This window comes from Orcinus orca, chromosome 16 (genome assembly GCF_937001465.1).
Source record: "Orcinus orca chromosome 16, mOrcOrc1.1, whole genome shotgun sequence".
Taxonomy (NCBI): domain Eukaryota; kingdom Metazoa; phylum Chordata; class Mammalia; order Artiodactyla; family Delphinidae; genus Orcinus; species Orcinus orca.
In genome coordinates, this window is record NC_064574.1 from 58,271,944 (window position 1) to 58,292,102 (window position 20,159).

General features: G+C 50.9%; 2 protein-coding genes and 1 long non-coding RNA gene across 5 annotated transcripts in view; 1 reads left to right on the forward strand and 2 right to left on the reverse strand.

Moving 5' to 3' along the window:
* Positions 1 to 1,728: 1,728 nt before the first annotated feature.
* NUBP1 (NUBP iron-sulfur cluster assembly factor 1, cytosolic) lies at positions 1,729 to 19,931 on the forward strand. The gene is made up of 11 exons (XM_004270186.2): positions 1,729 to 1,858; positions 1,937 to 2,041; positions 3,716 to 3,849; positions 9,726 to 9,794; positions 11,950 to 11,982; positions 12,572 to 12,662; positions 13,318 to 13,472; positions 15,250 to 15,360; positions 15,609 to 15,711; positions 18,826 to 18,909; positions 19,648 to 19,931. Exons 1-11 carry the CDS (start codon positions 1,840 to 1,842, stop codon positions 19,704 to 19,706), a joined length of 963 nt encoding a protein of 320 aa, XP_004270234.1. The 5' UTR covers positions 1,729 to 1,839; the 3' UTR covers positions 19,707 to 19,931.
* LOC125961511 (uncharacterized) lies at positions 14,212 to 18,827 on the reverse strand. Its single transcript, XR_007472304.1, has 2 exons — positions 17,187 to 18,827; positions 14,212 to 15,821 (listed from the first exon to the last, which is right to left on the reverse strand). It is a non-coding gene; the product is annotated as an uncharacterized LOC125961511 (long non-coding RNA).
* Positions 19,812 to 20,159, reverse strand: part of TVP23A (trans-golgi network vesicle protein 23 homolog A) — a 32,029-nt gene continuing 31,681 nt past the window's right edge. For all 3 annotated transcript variants that reach the window (XR_007472302.1, XM_033428817.2, XM_004270185.3), the window contains one exon: positions 19,812 to 20,054. Coding sequence is in view for 1 of the 3 variants with exons in the window: in XM_033428817.2 (XP_033284708.1) it covers positions 20,022 to 20,054 (33 nt within the window). In the remaining 2 variants the exon portion in view is untranslated. The remainder of the gene's footprint in view (positions 20,055 to 20,159) is intronic.

The window sequence follows — 20,159 nt, forward strand, 5'->3', positions numbered from 1 at the left end:
AATTCTTTCCTGACCCCTATCACTCTGATCCTCTTCTGTCGTAACACTTATCACATCGCAATTACGTGCTTCAGTATCTGTTGTCCCAACCGAGTTGGGCTCCAGGAAGACAGGAAGGAACTAGATCAGTTTGGTATCGCCAGCACCATATGTTATGGATGAGAGTTCAGGCTCCGGGGCCAGACAGCCGAAGTTCATCAGTCTGGCTCCCTCGCTATTATCTGTGTGACCTTAGGAAAGTCGTTTAATCATTGTGAAAGGCAGTTTTCTCATCCAAAAATAGAGATCGTAGGACCTAGAGGACAGGATTGATGAAGAGCATAAATTAGGTAATTCACATAAAAGCACCAGGTAATAGCTGGCGAATCGTAAGCATTCCACAAGTGCCAGCTATAATCGGTGGCAGGGATAGGCAACTGATACATTATTTTTAATGAGTTTCTATATCCTTAGTGCCTGAGGCTGGGGAAAGTTTGTTCACTCATTAAAATTTGTCCCAAACCTGTAAGCAATGATACTCCAGTAGCAATGAGCAAATAGCATCCACATCTTGGATGGTTTCTAAAGACAGTTCTCCAGGAAAAGCAACCAGGGGTCCTTGGAGAAATAGCTGTAGCAAAGAAAATAGGAGAGCATGGAACATCCTATTGTCAGAAAGCAAGAAAGTGCTCAAAGGGGTTTGATTAATGTCCAAGACACAGAAGCCTGATGAGGCTTCACTGGCCACATTTTGGGGGAAAATTGACCATAAAGAATAATGATAATTTATTCTTAAATACAGAATTTTTAAAAAACCCATGAGTCCGTAGTGATTCTCAAAAAAAGGGCGGGAGGGAAACTTATTTACTGAGGAATGCCAATTAATTGAGATAAGGATAAGGACTGGGAAAAAGCACAATTTTGCAAACACCTATGCAACTGATCCAGGCAAGGATGTTAAAACCACTGAGTGAAGGCTGATCGAGAACAGGATATTCATATGATCTCAATGTGTCTCCCCAGAGAGTCTGTATTAATTACAAATGGAAAATGGTGCCATTCCCTGGAGAAACAGGACACACACCATCTTTATCAAGTGATCAAGCCCTCACGTCACCAATAATGGAACCAACTGGCATTACGTGCTTCCTGCTGTGACACAACTGTAAGTGCATTCTGCTAAAAACGTTAACCTGGGGGCTTCCCTGGTGATGCAGTGGTTAAGAATCTGCCTTCCACTGCAGGGGACACGGGTTCGAGCCCTGGTCCGGGAAGATCTTCCCGGACCAGGGCTTAGGCACGGAGCAACTAAGCCCATGTGCCACAACTACTGAAGCCCGCGCACCTAGAGCCCAGGCTCTGCAACAAGAGAAGCCACTGCAATGAGAAGCCCGCGCACCGCAACGAAGCGTAGCCCCTGCTCACCGCAACTAGAGAAAGCCCGTGCACAGCAACGAAGACCCAAAATAAAATTAATTAATTTTTAAAAAATCCTTGAATCTAATCAAGGGGGGTTGGGGGAGCAGGGGGCTCTTCCTTAATCTGAATACAAAGTGAATATTAGCTAACAGTTTTGCATTAATGTTAAATCTCGGATATGAAAATGGTATTGAAGTCATGTAGGACAAAGTCTTTGATCCTAGGAGATACATGCCGAAGTATTTATGATAGATATCTGCAACTCAATTTTAAAAGGAACAGAAAGAGAACAGTCCCAAACTCCCATCACAAGGCTCGCGCGTGCGCACAGCCCTCTTTCGAGACACAATTTCGCGCAGCTGGAGGGTCAGATTGGGCGCCACGAGGCGGAAATACGTAACGGCGGTTTCCGGTGACCGCGTACGCGTCCAAGGCAGCGGGATGGAGGAGGTGCCTCATGGTGAGCGCGCGGAGGGGGCGTGGGGGGCGGGCCTGAAAGGACAGGAGCCACTCTAACTGTGATCTTGTCTTCGCGCAGACTGTCCCGGGGTCGGCAGCGCCCAAGCAGGTCGAGGGGCCTCATGTCAGGGGTGCCCCAACCAGGGGCTCTGCGCTTCTGGAGCTGGTGCCGCTCCGGACCCGGGTGAGGAAGGGGCAAGGCTCCAACGGGAAGTGAGAAGCGCTGTCCTGGAAGAGGCGGGACGTGGGCGGGGTGTGGATGGTGTTGGGATAGGGGCCTTAAGGATGAGGGGCAGGGGCCCAGAGGAGGCGGGTCGTGGAGTCGTCTTCAGGTTAAGGGGCGGGGCTTGAGGGATGAGTGACAGGAGCGGGGCCCAGAGGGTCAGGGCTTTTAAAAGGCTAGGAGAGGAGAAAATTGGCGGGGTGGGGGCGGAGCCTGAACCCGTGACTGGCGTGGAGTCAAAAGGGGTCTCAGGAGGGGCGGGGCATGGGAGAAAGTCGTAAGAGGTGAGGGGTGGGACCAGCGGTTTGAGTGACAGTAACTGGAAGTGGTTGGGAGGAGGCCGGCACCAGAGGGAATAGGGTATAAAGTTTGAAGTCAGGGAACTTAGGCTTAAATCCTAGCTCCGCCAGCTGTTTTCTTTGGACAAAATTTCCTTCCTTTTGAGGAGCGATTCTCCCATTAATTCAACAGAAGTATCTGTTGATCACTTGCAGGCACAGTGCTCTGTGCTGGGGATACGGCTATGAATGAGACAGATGAGGTGATTAAAAAGCCTTAACCTCTCTGAGCCTCCGTTTCCTCATCAAAAATGGGGGGAAAATAGTTACAGTGTTGTTTTAGGGATTTGAACTCGGATGAAATATTGAAAGCGTAGTAAATGTGTAATAGTGATAGTTATCAGTGACAGGTAACTAAGTGCCTGCAATGTGTCAGTTTCTCACTCTTGGCACTACTGACCCTCAGGGTTGGATAATTCTTTGTGGTGGGGATGTCTGCCCTGTTTCTCTGCCCAGAACGTTTAGCAGCATCCCTGGCCTCTACCCACTACATGCCAGCAACACTCCTTCCCGTGACAACCAAAAATATCCCGAGACATTGCCAGATGTGCCCTGGTGGGGTTTGCCCGCAGGTTGGGAATCATTGCTGCATTGAAAGTTCTGTTCTGGAACTGGGAATATAGTGTGAACACTTCAGAGCCCCCCCCTTCATGGACTTTATATTCTAGTAGGGGAGACAAACAAGTAAACCGATAAATAAGGAAATGTCAGATGTACTCGTAGCCTTGGGTTTTGTTTTGTTTGGTTTTGGTTTGGGGTTTTTTGGTAGCACTTATTACTACCATTGATGAGGTGCAGTTTCACTCATGATCCCTTGAAATAGCCCAAGGATTTAGCTTCTTCCAGCCCATGGGAAGAGTGACATTCAGAGAGACACAAATATCATATGATATCGCTTATATGTAGAATCTAAAAAAATGGTACAAATGAACTTATTTACAAAACAGAAATAGAGTCACAAATGAGAAATAGAGAAAACAAACTTATGGTTACCATGGGGGAAAGGAAGGGGAGGGATAAATTGGGAGATTGGGATTGACATATACACACTACTATACATAAAATAGATAACTAATAAGGACCCACTGTATAGCACAGAGAACTCTACTCAATACTCTGTAATGGCCTGTGTGGGAAAAGAATCTAAAAAAGAGTGGATATATGTATAACTGATTCACTTTGCTGTACACCTGAAACTAACACAACATTGTAAATCAACTCTACTCCAATAAAAATTTTTTTAAAATAAAAAAAGATTGAGTCAGGGGCTTGGTCATCTGAATTGCTTTCTTTGCAGCCATAGAGGAAATCAAAGAAAAAATGAAGACCGTGAAACACAAGATCTTGGTGTTGTCTGGGAAAGGCGGCGTTGGGAAAAGCACATTCAGTGCCCACCTGGCCCACGGCCTAGCGGAAGATGAAAACACACAGGTGGGACCTTAAGGAAAAACTGGGAGAGGCTCGTGTCTTAGGGCTCATGATGGCTCGTAGGGAGCTGACTTGTTAGTGTCAGTTTATCTGGCCTCTTTGGAATCTAGATCCCTGCAGAGAGAACGAGGAAGTGCAAGGCCATCGAGCAATGAAATGACTATTTCATTGGATTCTCTAGCCATGAACATGGCTGGCAGGTGTACATTTCTCTTGGCTTGCTGATTATTTATTATGTTAAGTTCAGGCTTCTTTCTCTTAATGAACCCCTTCTGCCTTTTTCTAGGTCAGGGGTCTACCAACGATAGCCTGTGGTCAAATCCAGCCCATCTCCTGTCTTTTTATGGCCTGTGAGCTATGAATGGTTTTTACATTTATAAATGGTTGCTTTTACAGTGTTACGTTAGTACTTCTTAATCCTTGATTTTGCCCACAAAGCCTATAATACTTTCCGTTTGGCCCTTGAAGAAAACGCTTGCCAACCCCTGCACTAGGCCATTCACTTACACCCACGTACACAGAGGAGCTTGAAAACTCAAATTCCCCAGTACTGCTCTCAGGAGTTCAGCTTTAATAAAAGGTGTGGTAGGGTGAGGAAGAAAAAAATTACTTTTACCAAAAAGATCAAATGGAAATTTGCAGTACCTGTGATTTAAAAAATACAGGTTATTCATTGGGACTCATGATGGTTTTGCACTGATCTTAGGAAGTGATCCCAATATTCACTTTGATTACAGTTTTATACCTGATGAAACCATGAATGCTGCGGGGGGTTTTTGTTTTTTGTTTTTTTAACACAGAACACGTTCCACCATTTGGTTTTGCCAAAATGAAATCATGTTCAAAATTCTAATTGAAAAAAATATATATACGTACCAGAACTGCTAGAAAAGCTTCGGTGTCTCTTAGACGCCACTGCTCAACACGTTGAGCCCTGAAATACGAGCCGTGGTGAGGACTTGTGTGTTGGTGCTGTGTGTGCACTGGCTGAGACAGCCCACCACACTCTGTGTGGATCACCAACTCTGCTGTTTTCCCGTCAGAGCGCTGTTTGGGGCCTGCAGAGGAGTTCCTTGTAACATGGAAACAATTTTATTGTGTTCATGTTGAAACATTGAACAAACATTGAAACAGCCATTCCAGTTCTTTCCTTGGTCTTGGTGCGTGCCTTCTTTCCATACACTGATATATTTTTGAAAATTAGTTTTGTCTTTGTGCATTTTGAATGTTGAAATTTATTTTTATATAAATAAGGGCTAACTAACTTTCAGTTCACATTTATTTTATAACTGGCAAATGACCTTTCACTTTTGTTTGGCTTTTTTTTTTTAAGATAGTGCTAGTGGGGAGTGCAAAACTGCCACATATTGCCAGTTATTTTTTTTAAACTCTAATAACTGGATAAACTGCATACTTTCTACTTGTGTGAGATAAACCATTCTATTCCAGTATGAAATAGCGCCTTAAATTCTTAATAAAATAAAGGCTTTATTTCCTCCACAAAAAACCCGGTAAAGGTAGCTACCTTGGGCAGGGGGATCAAGCCCACCATTCCGACCTGCCCTCAATATGCTTGAGCGTGTGCGTGTGTGCACACACACACACGCGCGTGCACACACACACACACACACACACACACACAGATAAACAGTGGCCTCTCAGATACCTCACCGAAGGCTCCAGGAATATATTTTTTTAAATCGTTGGGTTACGAAAGTAGAGTTTACTTCAGGGGTCAGCAGACTTTTTATATAAAGAGCCAGACGGTAAATATTTTAGGCTTCGTAGGCTATACAGTTTCTGTAGCAACTATTCAGTTCTTCCCTTGAACATGAAAGCAGCCATGGACAACCTGTGAACAAATGAGTGTGGCTGTGTTCTAATAAAACTTTGAATTTCATATAATTTGAATTTCATAATTTTCACCCTGTCGTGAAATAAATGTATTCTTTTGATTTTTTTTCCCCCCAACTCTAGAAATGTAATAGCCATTCTTAGCTATGGGCTGTACAGAAACAGGTGGCATTCTGGGTTTGGGCCCTGGGTTGTGGTTCGCCGGCCCCTGGTTTGGTTTGTAGCTCCAGAAGCACTAGTGCTGGCTGGGGAAGAACTTCTTTGGGGGAGGATTGAAACGTTGGGGAGGCCGTGGCCTTGGGACAGTGCAGAGGCTGGGCTAGGGGACCTGTAAAGCTTGGTGTTTCTCTCACTAGGGCTCTGAATCCTGCTCATAACTCATTTCTCTTCGGATCATTTTATGACATGTGGAGCTGCTTTTGTTGGCCTACATGACTGACATGGGCTTCTCTGGAATCTGGTATCTGTTACCCAAGATGTGCTCTAGGCATCTGGGGAAAGGGAGAAGTGACTGGCAGGGGACAGCTGGGCAGGCTCGTGGGAGAAGGCGGTCTTGGACTCTGATGGCGGCCGATGGGATGTGGCAGGAGGAGGTGGAGGCAGAGGCGCAGAGCTGGGACTGCCGGGGCAGACAGGCTGGGCAGGCAGGGCTGCTGCTGCTGCAGCAGAGGGGCCGAGGGTGAGGCTCAGCCTGAGCCAGACCTGGGAGGCTTTAACGCCCTGGGAAGATGTTCCAGCAGGAAAGAGGCATGGTTTGAGGGTTGCTATAGCAGCAGCTGAGTGTGTGATCGAGTGTCGTCAGAGGGTGACGGTAAACCAGCAGGTGGTGTTGCTCTTGTCTCCATGAGAGGCCACGAGGACACAACCAGGGCAGTGCTAGAACCAACGGCAGGAACAAATGGAGCAGCAGGGCCTCCAACTCTTGGAGAAGAAGGAGGGTCAGAAGTCTAGCTGAGTGTTTGGGGCAGGAGGTGGGTGCAGACTAGCGTGGTGGCCAAGGACACAGGCTCTGGAGTCGGTCTGCCCACGATCACATCCCAGTGCCGCCGATACCACTGCTGTGACCTTGGGCAGGTTATCAGACTGTCTCTGCCTCAGTTTTCTCATCTGTAAAATGGGACTCAGGACCGAGTGAGATGATACTCGTAACAGTAAAATGCTTAACACGATGCCTGATGCATAGGAAGTGCTCAGTAAATGTCCCTGATAGAATATGGAGGGGTGAAGACTATTTCTGCTTTGGTGATAATGAGTTTGTAGCCCACCCAGAGTCCAGTGCCAATCAGGTTCACATATACTTGCCCATCTGTTTTTCTGTTAGTCAACAATCTTTTGCCGTCTGAGGGTCAAGTTTGTATTGGCCAGTTGGCCAGCCAAGAAATCTGTTTTCTGCGATGATCCATGTTACCCAGAATAATCTTTGCTTTCAGAAGCTGTCAGGCATTTTCTTAAACAGCTGCCTGGAGATGTACTTTAACCAGGCCAGCTACAAGGAACCACTTGTGAATAGACAGCTGTTTACATAGAATCACGCTTCCGTGTTGTTACGTTCTGAAGTCCCACTGCGCACACGTTGAAACTTTGCAGTAAACTGAAGGGAAGCTCACCAGCTGTGTGGAAACATGGCTAGATGAGCTGGATTTTTTTCTTGCAGTGGTGCTTAAAAAAAAAAAAGTCAGCACTTAAGAAAGTCTGTCTCCCCTCAGGCAGACCTACTGGTGACAGAAAACATCACTGTCTCCAAAGGGTGCCCGGCGTGGGCACAGAGTGCACACCGAGTGTCTTGTTGACTAAAGTCAAGCAGCTCACACCCCTCCCTGCCCTAAATTCAGCAGGGTGGTGAGGACTGCCCTGTCCTTTTCTGCCTGCCGCCCAGTGGCAGCTCATTACTGACTGCAAGCAAGGCTGTTCCATGATAGCACTTGGTCAGGCAGAGGGCCTTGAATCGCAGGGTAGCCCCTGACTGATCACAGGTGGGCCGGGGAATGTGCAGGTTGGAGCGAAGGGAGGAGGAGGAGCCTCTGTGGCGCAGACCTGAGCTGTGAGACATCCAAGAATCACGTGCCTCCTTCCCACCGCAGGAGTCAGCAGCTCCCGTCAGTTCCCAGCTTATCATCCTGCCCTGTGAGCTGAAAGGCAAGCTGTGTCATTAAAAGGTCCAGGCTATAGTGTCTGAGGCCCTCTCGGGGGCTTGTAGACTCGAGGGCTGGAAGGAGCCTAATGATCTCCCGAAACACTAGTTTCGCAGATCAGAAGCTCAGACAGATCGGGGAGGAGAAGCAGCTTGTGCGAGGTGACACGGCCTCAGAGTGCCAGCAGTTAGTGCTGAGCCCGCTTCCGGAAGTATGGGGCGCTAGGTAGGGAACGCTGTGGATCCTGACAGCCCTGCAGCACCCACTCCACCACTTTCTAGCTGGGAGAGGTGTGGCAAAGCCTCCTCTTCCCATCAGTCTTCTAGCACCTTCCACAGACCCTGTGAGGATTATTGCAGGCATGTTTCTTCCAGCTGGGGTTCTCTGGTGTAACTGGGGCAGAAAGGGAATTAATTGGATGGATATGGGGGTAGCGGCAGGATCAGCAGAATGTCTGAAGGGGACAGGACACGGCCACTGGAGAGCTGGGTAGCAGGAATGTACCACAGCCTTTTCGGGTTCCACCGCAGAGTGAGTGCATGTGATCTCTTTCTTGTATCACTTCACTCAAGATACCCACTTGGTTGTGGGGAAGAGGGGGTGTAATTCCTCCAAAGGAAACTGATTAAACTGTTCCCAAAAGAGAGCGAGATTTTCTAGACCAAGTGGCTAGAAACTCGAGATTATTGATGAAAGTCTCCGTTAGGGTCGTAGCGATGGTATAATTTCCCAAGTTGTGAGGCTCTGATGTAAAACGTCTGGATCATTAACCACACATCAGCCTGAAGCATCAGGAAGGCCACGGAAGTCAGGTCTTCAGGATGAGGTCTTCACCCTGATGGGTCTTCAGGGTGAGCGTTGTTCTGGTGCATTCTTCTTGAGGTCCAGCAGAGGGCGCTTGAGGCAAACGACTATCCAGTGTACGAAGGAACCACTTTCCTGACCTGGTGTGAAGTCATGTGAGGATCATAGGAGGTTGTCCAGAGGATTGAAGAGGAAAGCAAGAAACTAATTTGGGGCAAGTTAAAAAGTTACCCAGAGGTGCTCTCCTTTGGATCTAGGATGTGAGAGCTTTCAAGATGAGCACGGCCCTGCTCCTTAGAAGGTTTCTGAAGGCTGTCTCAGACCTTCTCACGAATCAGATGGGGAAAGCAGGGCGTTTGGGGTAGAAGGAGTCATCGAAGGCTGCACGTATCACTAGCAAAGAACTTCTGTAGATTTCCTTATTTTCACTTTCTTTTTTAGAAGTTGAGCCTAAGCCATCATTAACCTTCAGCATCACAGGAAAACAGGGCTTGGTCAGAGCTCAGCTAGAGGGTCCACTCAGGCCCTCCTTGCCAGGCCCCCGGGGTAGTGGGAAGAGCCCTGGCGTCGGAGTCCAGAGACCTCAGTTCATGTCCCAGCTCTGCTTCTTGCTCGTTGAACAAGTCTCTGGGCCTCTCTGAACCTCAGTTTCCTCTTCTATAAAGCAGAGATAATGATCCCGAACACACAGGTGTGTGTGCAAACACACACACACACACCCCAATACATGGTAAGGGCTACGTAAACAGTGGCTGGGCCTGAATTGTCAAGCGACCTGATACCCTGGACTATAAGCTCAGCCTGAAAATAGGCCATACTGAGGGTGGCTGGGGTGCAGCAGGGCCATGGGCAGAGCGCCGGGGGTGTGGGTGTACTTCGCAGGTTCTTGTTAGGAGTTTCGTCTGTGTCTCTGTGGCCCGGAAGATAAATGTTGTAACTCTCCCTCATGAGATTCCGCTCGGTCCAAGTTCAACCCAGTTTTTCTTCACCTTCTCCCCTCCCTCCTTTTCCTGGAACCCCGTCCCCTCCCGGTTGTGCACATCTGGAGGACTGTACATCTGCTTATATCACGTCTCCTCTTTTCCCCAGGTGGCTCTTCTAGACATTGATATATGCGGGCCGTCAATTCCCAAGATCATGGGATTGGAAGGAGAACAGGTAATAGTGACAAGACAAAATGCAGGGAAGCATTTTCTTACGGTAAACTGTAGCGCCGAGCCGCTAACCCTAGGCCAGGGGGTCAGCGGAGCCCATGCCTTTTTACCAGGACATGACGAGATCAGGAAAATGTTCACTAGACCGCCTGTCTCCTTTTAACAACAGCCGTGAGTTTGGGGGCGGTGTGGATTATATTTAAGTTCATTCAAACCTTCTGAGAATTGTTAGTTTCAATGCCTTCTTAGAGGGGAAGGGAAACAATACGTCAAATGCAGAAGTCAGACACAGAAACTTAGCCCTGGCTGGGAAAGCTAGACCAGGGCTGACTAGGGTTCTGTACTCTGGAAGCAAGGAAATATCTCTGCTCCTGTGGTCACCAGAGGGGAAGTGAGACTGCGAGGCAGGCAAAGAATGCGGGCGGGGGTGGAGCAGCACGTGCTGTTCCCTCCCTTCTAGGTGGCACAGAGCCATCCAAGAAAGGTTCCCCTGGGGGGTGCACTGAAGCCGGGCTGGAGGACTAGGCTTTTCCTGGGGTGTTGGGATCCGTACAATCTTTACTGAAGCGCTGGGTGCTGAGGTTCAGAGGAGAACAAGGCAGATAAAGACCCTACCCTTGTGGGAGGGGCAGGTGATAATAGGACACTAAGCAGGGTAAGGGGACAGACTCGGCAGGGCAGGGCGGCCAGGGGAGCTGCTCTTTGGGAGGGGGTGGTCAAGGGCACCCTGCTCAGAGAACCCAGAGAAGGGTGCGCTGGGATGGGGAGCACGTGCAGGAGTGTCCTCGTGTCCTCAGCAAAGTGGCCCACGGGGACGGGGCAGAGGGACGGGGTGGCAGAGAGTAGCCAGAGGCAGATGGAGCCAGTCCTTGGGGACTCTGCTCAGGGCTTGGGACTTGCTTCTGCCCTGCTGCGAAGCAGCAGGAATCGCAGTGCTGAGCACGTGCCCCCCGGAACGGGGGTCCGTTACCGTCAGTCACGTGCATGTACTACTCACTGGGCCAGGACACAAGTAGTTATAAAAATTGAAAATTTAAAATGGTGAGATAACAGAAGTTCTACTATTTTCTCCTCCTGTGCTATTGGATCATCGTGTTTACCCCTCTTTCAAAACCAGTGACTTAGAGAATTAGTATTAATAGGAATCAATGGGTTTTTCTTTTTTAAGTGTGACTTCAAAGCCAGTGACAAAGGACCCCATGTTATCTGATTGCAATTCTGTGAAATGTCAGCAGCAGGCACACCTGTAGACACAGTAGATCCGTGGTCCCCTAGGACTGGGGGGAGTGTGGGGATCGGGGGCGACACTTAAGGGGTGCAGGGTATCTTCTAAGAGTAACGAAGGTGTTCTAGCGTTGGTGTGGCGATGGATGCACAGTTCTGTGAATATCCTGAAGCCATTTAACTGTACAGTGTAAATGGGTGAGTTGTGTGGTATGTGGATTATATCTCAAAAGACTGTTTAAAAAAGTAAGAATTCATCAGGAAAAATGGGCTTTCTGTTCTGGGTCCAGCGTTACTTGAACCGTAAATCTAAGATTGATGTGTGGTTGGAAGTTGCGTAAGTTCCTGTTTCATAGTAAAGCGTTGATACGGACTTGAACCCTGGCAGTTAGTGAACACCTACTGCGAGGAGAGGGTCTGGGTCTTGCAGTAGCCCAAGCTTCCCACTGACACCACTTCCCCAGTTGTCCCCTGGGGGCAGCAGCTCAGCCCTGAAGTTCACACCACTGATGGGAGGGTTCTGTGTCTACTGTTTCACTAAAGGTCATCCCTCCACTCCTGGACTTGTACAGAGACTGCCTCGCTGCTCCACAGTTGCCTGCATCTTCTCAGCAACCCCCCAACTGATTTCTGTCACACTTTTAAAATATCCCAAATTATATTTGGACTCCGGTAACATCGGTCCCCTGACCAGATATCTAAGCAGTTTCCAAATAACCCAACCTGGGAGGGAAAAGGCAAATGAATTCTATCATCCATAACCCAGCCCCAGACCCCGCTCTGTTCACTCCCTATTAAGAATTTAGTGGTAGCATTTAAGACAATGAATCGTCATTTATAAAACTGCCTTCCTACTGCGTAAACTTCGTCTGTGAGAGAAGCGTGACCAGGGCGTATAATTTCTCACAAATAAGCATGGGCTTCTGTTCCTGCAGGTTCACCAGAGTGGCTCGGGCTGGTCTCCAGTGGTGAGTGCTGACCCCCTTTTCTTCAGGATCTCTTGTCGTATGTGTACATAAAGGGTTGTAACTGTTTATCGTCAACAGATATTTATTGAGGCACTTTCCTAGGCACAGGGAATCCAGTTCCAACCTGGGCTTGGCACACTTTTTCTGTAAAGGCTCAGAGAGTAAATATTTCCAGTTTGTGGGCCATACAGTTGCCACCGTCATAGCTGGAAAGTAGTGATAAGCAAATGAATGACCGTGGCCGTTTTCCAATAAAACTTTATACAAAACCAGAAGTGGGGCCATAGTTTGCCAACCCAGGTTAAGATAGTAAAGGAGACGAGGTTTGTTTATTTCAGCTGAGTTCACTGTCGTTGCCATAAGGCCGTATGGTGACTCTTTCAATCCCCCCAATATGGTAACCTTTTTCTTTAATGATTTTTTTCGAAAAAAAGAAAAAAGATTTAAGGATTCAAAGAGTGAATATACTCACAGATCACACGGTAATTTTGTCCCCCCACTTTTTTCAGCCAGAGCTCAGACAAAAGACATAGGGAAGTGCCTTGCACTGTGGTTTTAAGTAAAATGTTTCTTGCGTCATCCTTTCTAGTTCCTGGAAGACAACTTGGGGGTGATGTCGGTGGGTTTCTTGCTCAGCAGCCCCGATGATGCCGTTATCTGGAGGGGACCAAAGAAAAATGGTTTGCCACTCTGCTTTCTGTCTCTTATCACGTCCTTCCAAGGGCAGAACTGCATCCCGTCCTGTGAGGATGGCCTCAGGCTCATCCTGCTGGGCTTCCTAGAGGATTATTTTTATGCATCTGGTTGCCTCTTCACTGGTTGAAGAGAGCCAACAGAAATACCAGTTTTATTTGATAAAATGTTATAATTTTTAAAATCTATTAGGGGTTTTTCTCTCCTGAAAATCTCCCTAACCCTGAAATTATTCCTAAGGTGGTTTGTGTTCTTATTTGTGTCAAAGAGAGAAGTATGTGAGGTGAAATCAGTAGCAGGTTGGCTAGGCATTGAGGCTGCAGGTAATGATGCGAAAGTGCCTGTCTGGGCAAGGTTCCTCAGCCTCGGTGCTGTTGGCGTACTGAGTCAGATAATTCCTTGTTTGGGGAGGGTGGGCTGTCCTCCATGGCACAGCGGCTTAGCAGTACCCTGGCCTCTGTGCTCCAGAGGCGAGTAGAACTCCCACCCTAGTCATTGACAAGCAGACGTGTCCCCAGACGTTGCCAAGCACCACTGATTGAGAGCACAGGTGATCCGTACGTAAAGGTCACGAGCTGTGCTTCTGTAAAGAGAGTCAGAAGGACGGGAGAGAGGAGGCATCCCCGCGGCTTCTCCTTGCAGGCATGATCAAGCAGTTCCTCCGGGACGTGGACTGGGGCGAGGTGGACTACCTCATCGTGGACACCCCCCCCGGGACGTCGGACGAGCACCTCTCGGCCGTGCAGTACCTGGCCGCAGCGCACATCGATGGGGCGGTGATCATCACCACGCCGCAGGTGAGCCAGGGCCCCCCACCCCGGAGGGCCTCTTTCTCCCACAGCCCAAGACCCTGGGCTCTGCAGCATGCCCTGCCTGGGATCCGCAGAAACCTTACGTTTATCTTCGGTCCAGCCGCTGTCAGCGGACAGGGAGGCATGAGGTGGCTGGGGCGGGGGTGGGGGCCAAGGGCGCCTGGCCCGAGGATGGCGCTGGAGAGAAGACGAATTTGTTGTTAGGAATGTTTCCTACTGAATTTTTAAAGAGAGGCTGGGGCCCACCCTTAGACCAGCAGTGCTCTCAAGAGTAGGTCCCAAAGAAATGACCTATGAGAACAGTGGAGTGGGGACGTCCGCTCTGATGCGGGTGCTGACAGTGGGCAGGGCTTTCCACGTGGGGCAGGGGTACGTGGGAACTCTGTGCTTTCTGTGAACCTAAAACCGCTCTAAAGGTCAAGTCTAAAGCAACAGCAACAATCGAGTTGACACAAGGATGGCCTCTCTGATACCATATTTACTGTGAAAGGAAAGAGAGTCCCCTTGGATTCAGGAGGAGGGGAGCAGACCGAGCAGATGCCGGCCCTTCTCCAGGGAGCCTGGGGGGACGCCCCATGTTTGTGCACCTCTGTATGTAACTTCTCTAGAAAATGTGGCTTCAGGCTGGGGACGCCCACTTTCTCGGAGCCCTGCACGTCCAGCAGCTGGCTTTCTTTAGGGGTCATTTTTATTTTTTTGTGAGAACTGCATTTTTAAAAATTAATTAATTTTAACATCTTTATTGGAGTATAATTGCTTTACAGTGGTGTGTTAGTTTCTGTGGGGTCGTTTTTGACAAAGCAGGGCTTATAGAGGATACCAGGGAGAGAACCACAGCTGCACTGCGGTGAGACGCTTAGTAACAGCCAGTTTACTTTCTAGCTAAATGCCCCTCTGTCTGTACCCCAGCCTCAAAGGGCTCGAGGGCCAAACGTGGGCCTCGGGAGAATAGAGGACTCAAAGCCAGGACCCTTTGAAGGCCTGTGACCGTTAAAGCCACAGATGTTAAGGAGTAGCCGTATTTGACAGCACACGACCCTTGGACACGTGTCTGCAGTAAAATTAAATGGGGTACTGGGGTGGGTACTAAGCCCTGATTATCCACAGTCCTCACGCTGTAAGATGCACATTGAGAGTCCAGAAGTGAATTTGAAGGGATCCAAACCTGGTAATAGTCCTTATTTTCTTCTTGTGCATAAAGTTGCTTGGGTTCATGATAACCAGGATCAGAGGTTGATGTACTTTTTCTGTGAAGGACCGGAGAGTAACTGTTTCAGGCTTTTTGGGTCACACGGTCTCTGTCACAGCCCTTTAGCTGTACCATTGTGGGGCGAAAGCGGCCCGAGATACTGTGCAGAAGAGTGGGCCAGGCTGTGTTCCAGAAGAACTTTATTTATGGAAATAGGCGGCCAGCCGAGCCCACAGGCTGCCCTGACCTGGAAGGCTGTGCCTACTCGGGATCAGCCTAGTACCTTGACGGCAAAGGGGAGCATGGAGGTGTGTTAAAGGGTCGCTTTCCTGTAGATTCGTTGGACATTGGACATTTGCCTGTTCAGGTTTATCCTTTGAGGTTTGTGGGAAGTAAGTAGCACCTGGAACAGGGCTCGCACGTGGTCGGCACGAAACAAATACGGAACACGGGGCACGGTCGCTAACGCTTCACGGTGGCGATGCCACGGCCCTGCAGCCATCCCTCCACCACGCGGATGTTCTCTTTTTATGCTTTGACTTTGACATAACTGGACTTCTTGAACCTTGACAGGAGGTGTCGCTCCAGGACGTCCGGAAAGAGATCAGCTTCTGCCACAAGGTGAAGCTGCCCATCATCGGGGTGGTGGAGAACATGAGCGGCTTCATCTGCCCCAAGTGCCAGGTGAGAATACGTCCAACCAGGTCCTGTCCTCCGTGCCTGAGGAAATCGTAGGGGTGGATCTCTGGGAAACCGTCTCTATTTTCCCCATCATTTCGGGAAGTGGAATCAGTTAAAACCCTCTGTTGCTGATTTAATGAAAATTCTTTTCACATTCAAAACAGCCATTTTTTAAAGTTGCTTTAAAATGTGGTCCATCGTATGATTCTGAAACAAAATCAGGATTCCTCCCCCTTTAATTTGCCTCCCAGAAGGAGACTCAGATATTCCCGCCGACGACTGGGGGTGCGGAGGTCATGTGCCATGACCTGAAGATCCCGCTTCTCGGCAAAGTGCCTCTGGATCCGCGCATAGGTGGGTGAGTCCCCGGTGGAGGCTGCACACCCTCCAGCTGAGAGGAGCAGTGAGACGCGTGGCGGTGCGTAGCCGAGGGAGCAGGAGAACTTCGGGGCAGCGGGAGGGGCCTGCAGAGGAGAGGAGAGAAGAGACTGGTCAGGGAGACGCCTGGTGCAGGAGGGCAGGAGGAAAGGAAGTCACTAAGGGGAGGGGCCAGGCCGGGGGTGACCTGGGGAGGCGGCAAGGGGCGTGCCTTCGAGTCTTCTCTTACACAGGAATTAGGTTCAGACTCAAAGCCGGGTACAGAATTAGCCTTGAAGCCTCCCGAGGAAGGTGCCCCGCATGTCCAGTGTACAGGGAATCCCGCCGCAGCCCTCCTTGCACCCGGCTTCTCTCGGTGAGCGTGAGGGGAAGCCGCTGGCCTGCCTCAGGGGGTCACGCTCCTGAGTGTCACAGTCCTCCAGGGACCCCACCTCCACCCCACACTCACTCCAGGGCGTCGGCTCGCTGAGTGGAGTGGTGAGGACACCCACCGCCAGATATTTCCCCACAGTAGCAGGAGTTGACCTTGCTGAAGTTAGGTGTGAGCCCCACCATGAGGAAGTGGGACAGTTAGGTTACGCAGAGGTGCCTGGGCCTGAGGGAAGCCGACAGAGACCGACGGCGCTCGGGCCCCAGTTGTTAGGAAGTGAGAGCCTTGGGAGCGTCGGCGCCGTGTGCACCTAGAGGCCGAGGCCGTGGCGGCTGTGCTGCAGGAGAACGGGGAGGAGGTTAGGGCTGGACTGGGGCCTGGGCGTTGCCAGGGAGGGGGGTACACAGAGAGGGAAAGTGCCAGGATTTGAGAGGTGTCACGGACGCCCGTGCTGCCCAGTGTGAGCCACTGAGGAGACGGGGGCAGCACCGAGAAGCGGCTGGCTCCCTCCTGGCGCTGTGTGGAGGCGGGTGAGGCCTTGGCTTGGTCAGCGGGCTGGGCAGAGAGGTCAGGAGTGGAGGGGGACGTGCCTGCGACGGGGGGTGGGAGGTGCAGAGAGGAGGGGCCGAGAGCGCAGCTCGGAGGAGGCCTGCCTTGAGGAGGTGGACGGGAAGAGCCCCCGAGAAGCCCGGGGGACCTGGGGGGCAGCTCCGGAGATCGCACCTCGCTTGTTTCCACTCCCAGCAGCACTTCTGGTATGTGGTTTCCCCAAGAAACAGAGAACTCGGCTGCTTTTCCAGCCTTCCCCACTGCTGTAAACTGTCTTCGCATTGACCAGAGCTTCCCTCTGGGCCGTAGGAGCAGGTACCTCCCCTCAAAGGCCTCCAGAGGCGGGCGGCCCACATGAACTTGTGGGGGACAGTGAGTGGTGGCAGCCTGTCACCGCCATCCGCTCCAGGCTGTGCTGCCGCCTTGGTCCTTAGAGCAGCTTACAGGAGAGGTGGCCTGGTGCAGCCTCTGATCCAGTGCCGTCCAGCGGGTACATGTCTAGCGTGACAAGGTTCATGTCCCCAGACCTCACCTCTGGTTGTAGCTGCAGAGAGCTGGGCCGGCGTCGGAAAGGACAGGCGGTTAATGCCGTGACGCGCTGCGGCGAGGCGGGCAGGGCCAAGTGAGGTCTCTGTGACCCTCTGGAGCCGCTTCTGTCCGGTGAGGGAACAGCCACGTTACCAGGAACAGACAAGAGGCCGCGAAGGACGCCCTCAGCCCCTGTGGGAACGTGCAGCAGAGGAGCGGCCGGGCTCTGGCACCGTGATCCTCAGCCTCCCCAGCCCCGCACGCCTGAGGGTCACGCGGAAGCACGTCTGGGGCCGGGCGCCCTGGCCTAGATCCGCGCTGCCCCAGCGCTGGCTGCGGGCTCCGGCGGGTCCTTGCCAGGCGCTGAACCTCAGGCCGCACCTGCGAGGTGGGCACGGTGATGGAGCCAGGGGCTGCACAGATGGAAGGAGGGCCACAAGGGGAGCCTTGGACAGGGCAGTGCCCAAGGGGTGCCGCCTGCAGGCGACAGGCAGGAGGGGGAGGTTTGTGGAGACGGGGAACTGACCAGAGCGCATTTATAAGGGGACAGGCATGTCCTCTGGGGAAGGGAGGACGAGGAGTGAGAGGACGCTGGATGAAAATCAGAAGGAAGTGGCCCCACGAGCCTGTTGTGGGACCTGTGACTTCCCAGACCCAGTCCAGCGACCGTGAACTCGGAGGCTTCCCTAGCTGCTTCCGCCACAGTTCACAGTGCCCGGGCCACATGGGGGCCCACTTTGCCCCCCGTCTCGGGTGTCCCTGTCCCACCGGGCAACATGCTGGGGAGCTGAGGCGACGACTGCTCCACGGTTGGCCTGGCCAGGATCCCCCCAGGAGGCTGGGGAGTGGCTGTGGGTCGTGGAACCACTGATCCTGCTTCTCCAGCAGGGGGGGCGGGGGCAGAGGAGCTGGCAGCGGGGTCTACCCAGGACCAGACGGGAGGGGAGCACGCCGCGTGCCCAAGGTCCCGCCCCATGCTCACCTGGATGCGAGACCACCTGTGTGTCCCGAGGCGGCACTGCAGTACACAGAGCAGATGGATGGATGCCAACCTGGAGAGACCTTCAAGATAAAATTACACATGGAGAAAGCAACGGGCAGAATACGTGTGTCATACACTCCCAAGCATTTTTTTTAAAATACATGAGTGTGTATATGTATATATATGCATATATTTCTAGAAGGATACTTGAAACACTGGTAGCCTCCTTTGAACTCATTCTTCATGGTATAACCTTTTGTATTCCATACTCTTACTGTGTGCCTTCATTATCTTTTTACTGAAAGAATGAATTGGTCTTTTAAATGCAGGTTCCTGGGCCTGCCTAGGAGCTGCTGTATCTGATCACAGTGGGGGCCCTGGAACCTGCATTTGCTGCACATGACCCAGATGACTCGCAGGCACACACACTAAACACCATCAGCCAGGTACAGGTCAGAGCTGCGAGGAAACGCTAGCCAGGGTCCCTGCTGGATGGAGGGGGGGAAGGTGAGGTCCTCGAGACCCCGACATTCTGTCTCAGCTTTGATCTTCATTACAAGTGAGGTGGGCTCGACCTTCAGTGTCATGGGCACAGAAAGAGCCCCAGGTTCACATCACCACTGTGCTTCTTCATGGATTTTCTTTCCTTTGTTTCTTTAAGGTAAGAGTTGCGACAAAGGACAGTCTTTTTTGGTTGAAGCCCCGGATTCACCAGCCACTTTAGCCTACAGAAGTATAATTGAGAGTAAGTGCTGAAGCGAGTCTTGTGAATCCCGACGGCACGGGGCCAGGAAGTGACTTAAATGAGCAGAGTGGGCTGGGTGTGAGAAGGCCCCGTTCAGGACCATACGTGGTCACTGCAGCCATAAGTGGCCACACAGCTTTGGTGGGGACACTGGGGTAGTGAGGTCTGGGATGACCCCATCAGCCCGGGAAGCCAGGAGTCTTGAAAAATCTTCTGGTACATCAGTGTTGTGAACTAAGTCATAGTTTAAAAAACACGGTGAAGTTTATGGTATAGGAAATACACCTCAATAAAGCTATAAAAAGAAATGAAGAAGAAAAAAGCAGCACAGTGAGCCAGACCCAGCCCACGTGCAGGCCTGATTCAGTCAACGACAGGCAGCCGTCAGGGGCGCTGAATCTAAGGCACAGGTGTCGTCAGTAGTTAAAGCTTTAGGCTCCCGGTTTGTGGCTGAGTCCTTTTGACCTAGTGAAATGGTGTTGAGGGTAAATCACATCATTTCCGGGATTCTTGATCTGTAGAATGGGCCAGCGTGAGGCCTCCAGTTGTGGTTATAACCACAGATGGGCAGTGGGCAGTATTGGGCTCACTTTCAGATTCAGGGCATAAGCCGAAATGGGACTATTGGGAGAATTAAGCCACCTGGGGACTCCACCCCATCTAGACGCGGCCTCGCCAGCAAAGGGCAGGGCCACCAAGAGCCGCAACTGCTTCCTTGCCTGCTGTCTTGTTTTCCAGGAATCCAGGAGTTCTGTAGTCTGCGTCAGCCAAAAGGGGAGAACCTCGTCGGCTCCTGAAACAGGAGGACGTTCGGAACACAAGCAGCACGTCCCATCACACCTGACCAGCTGCGTGACAGAGCAGGGGTCACAGGCAGAGAGGGACCAGCCCCAGGCGTGGTGTGAAGTCACTGTTTCAGAGACACTTTAATCATCTAACATTTGTACACTTTTCTTTAGAACATATGTAAAGGGCATTCTTTACAGATGTGCCGTTTTAAAAATAAAAACATCTCAAACCTCTGCCCCAAGGCCTGCTTCATGTAAAAAACCAGCGGCTTGTGGGTCATGGAGTTTTCTTCTCTGTCGGAAGCTGTTCCATTACAGAACCTCTCACTTGAGCCTTCGCTGCCTCGGAAAATAAGCCTGAAAAAGAACCAAAGGGACAAAGGGGTGAATGTGTGGCTTCGCTGCAGATATACAGTCACAGGTGCAGACAGCGTGGTGCAAACGCTGTTCCTCAGGTGGAGA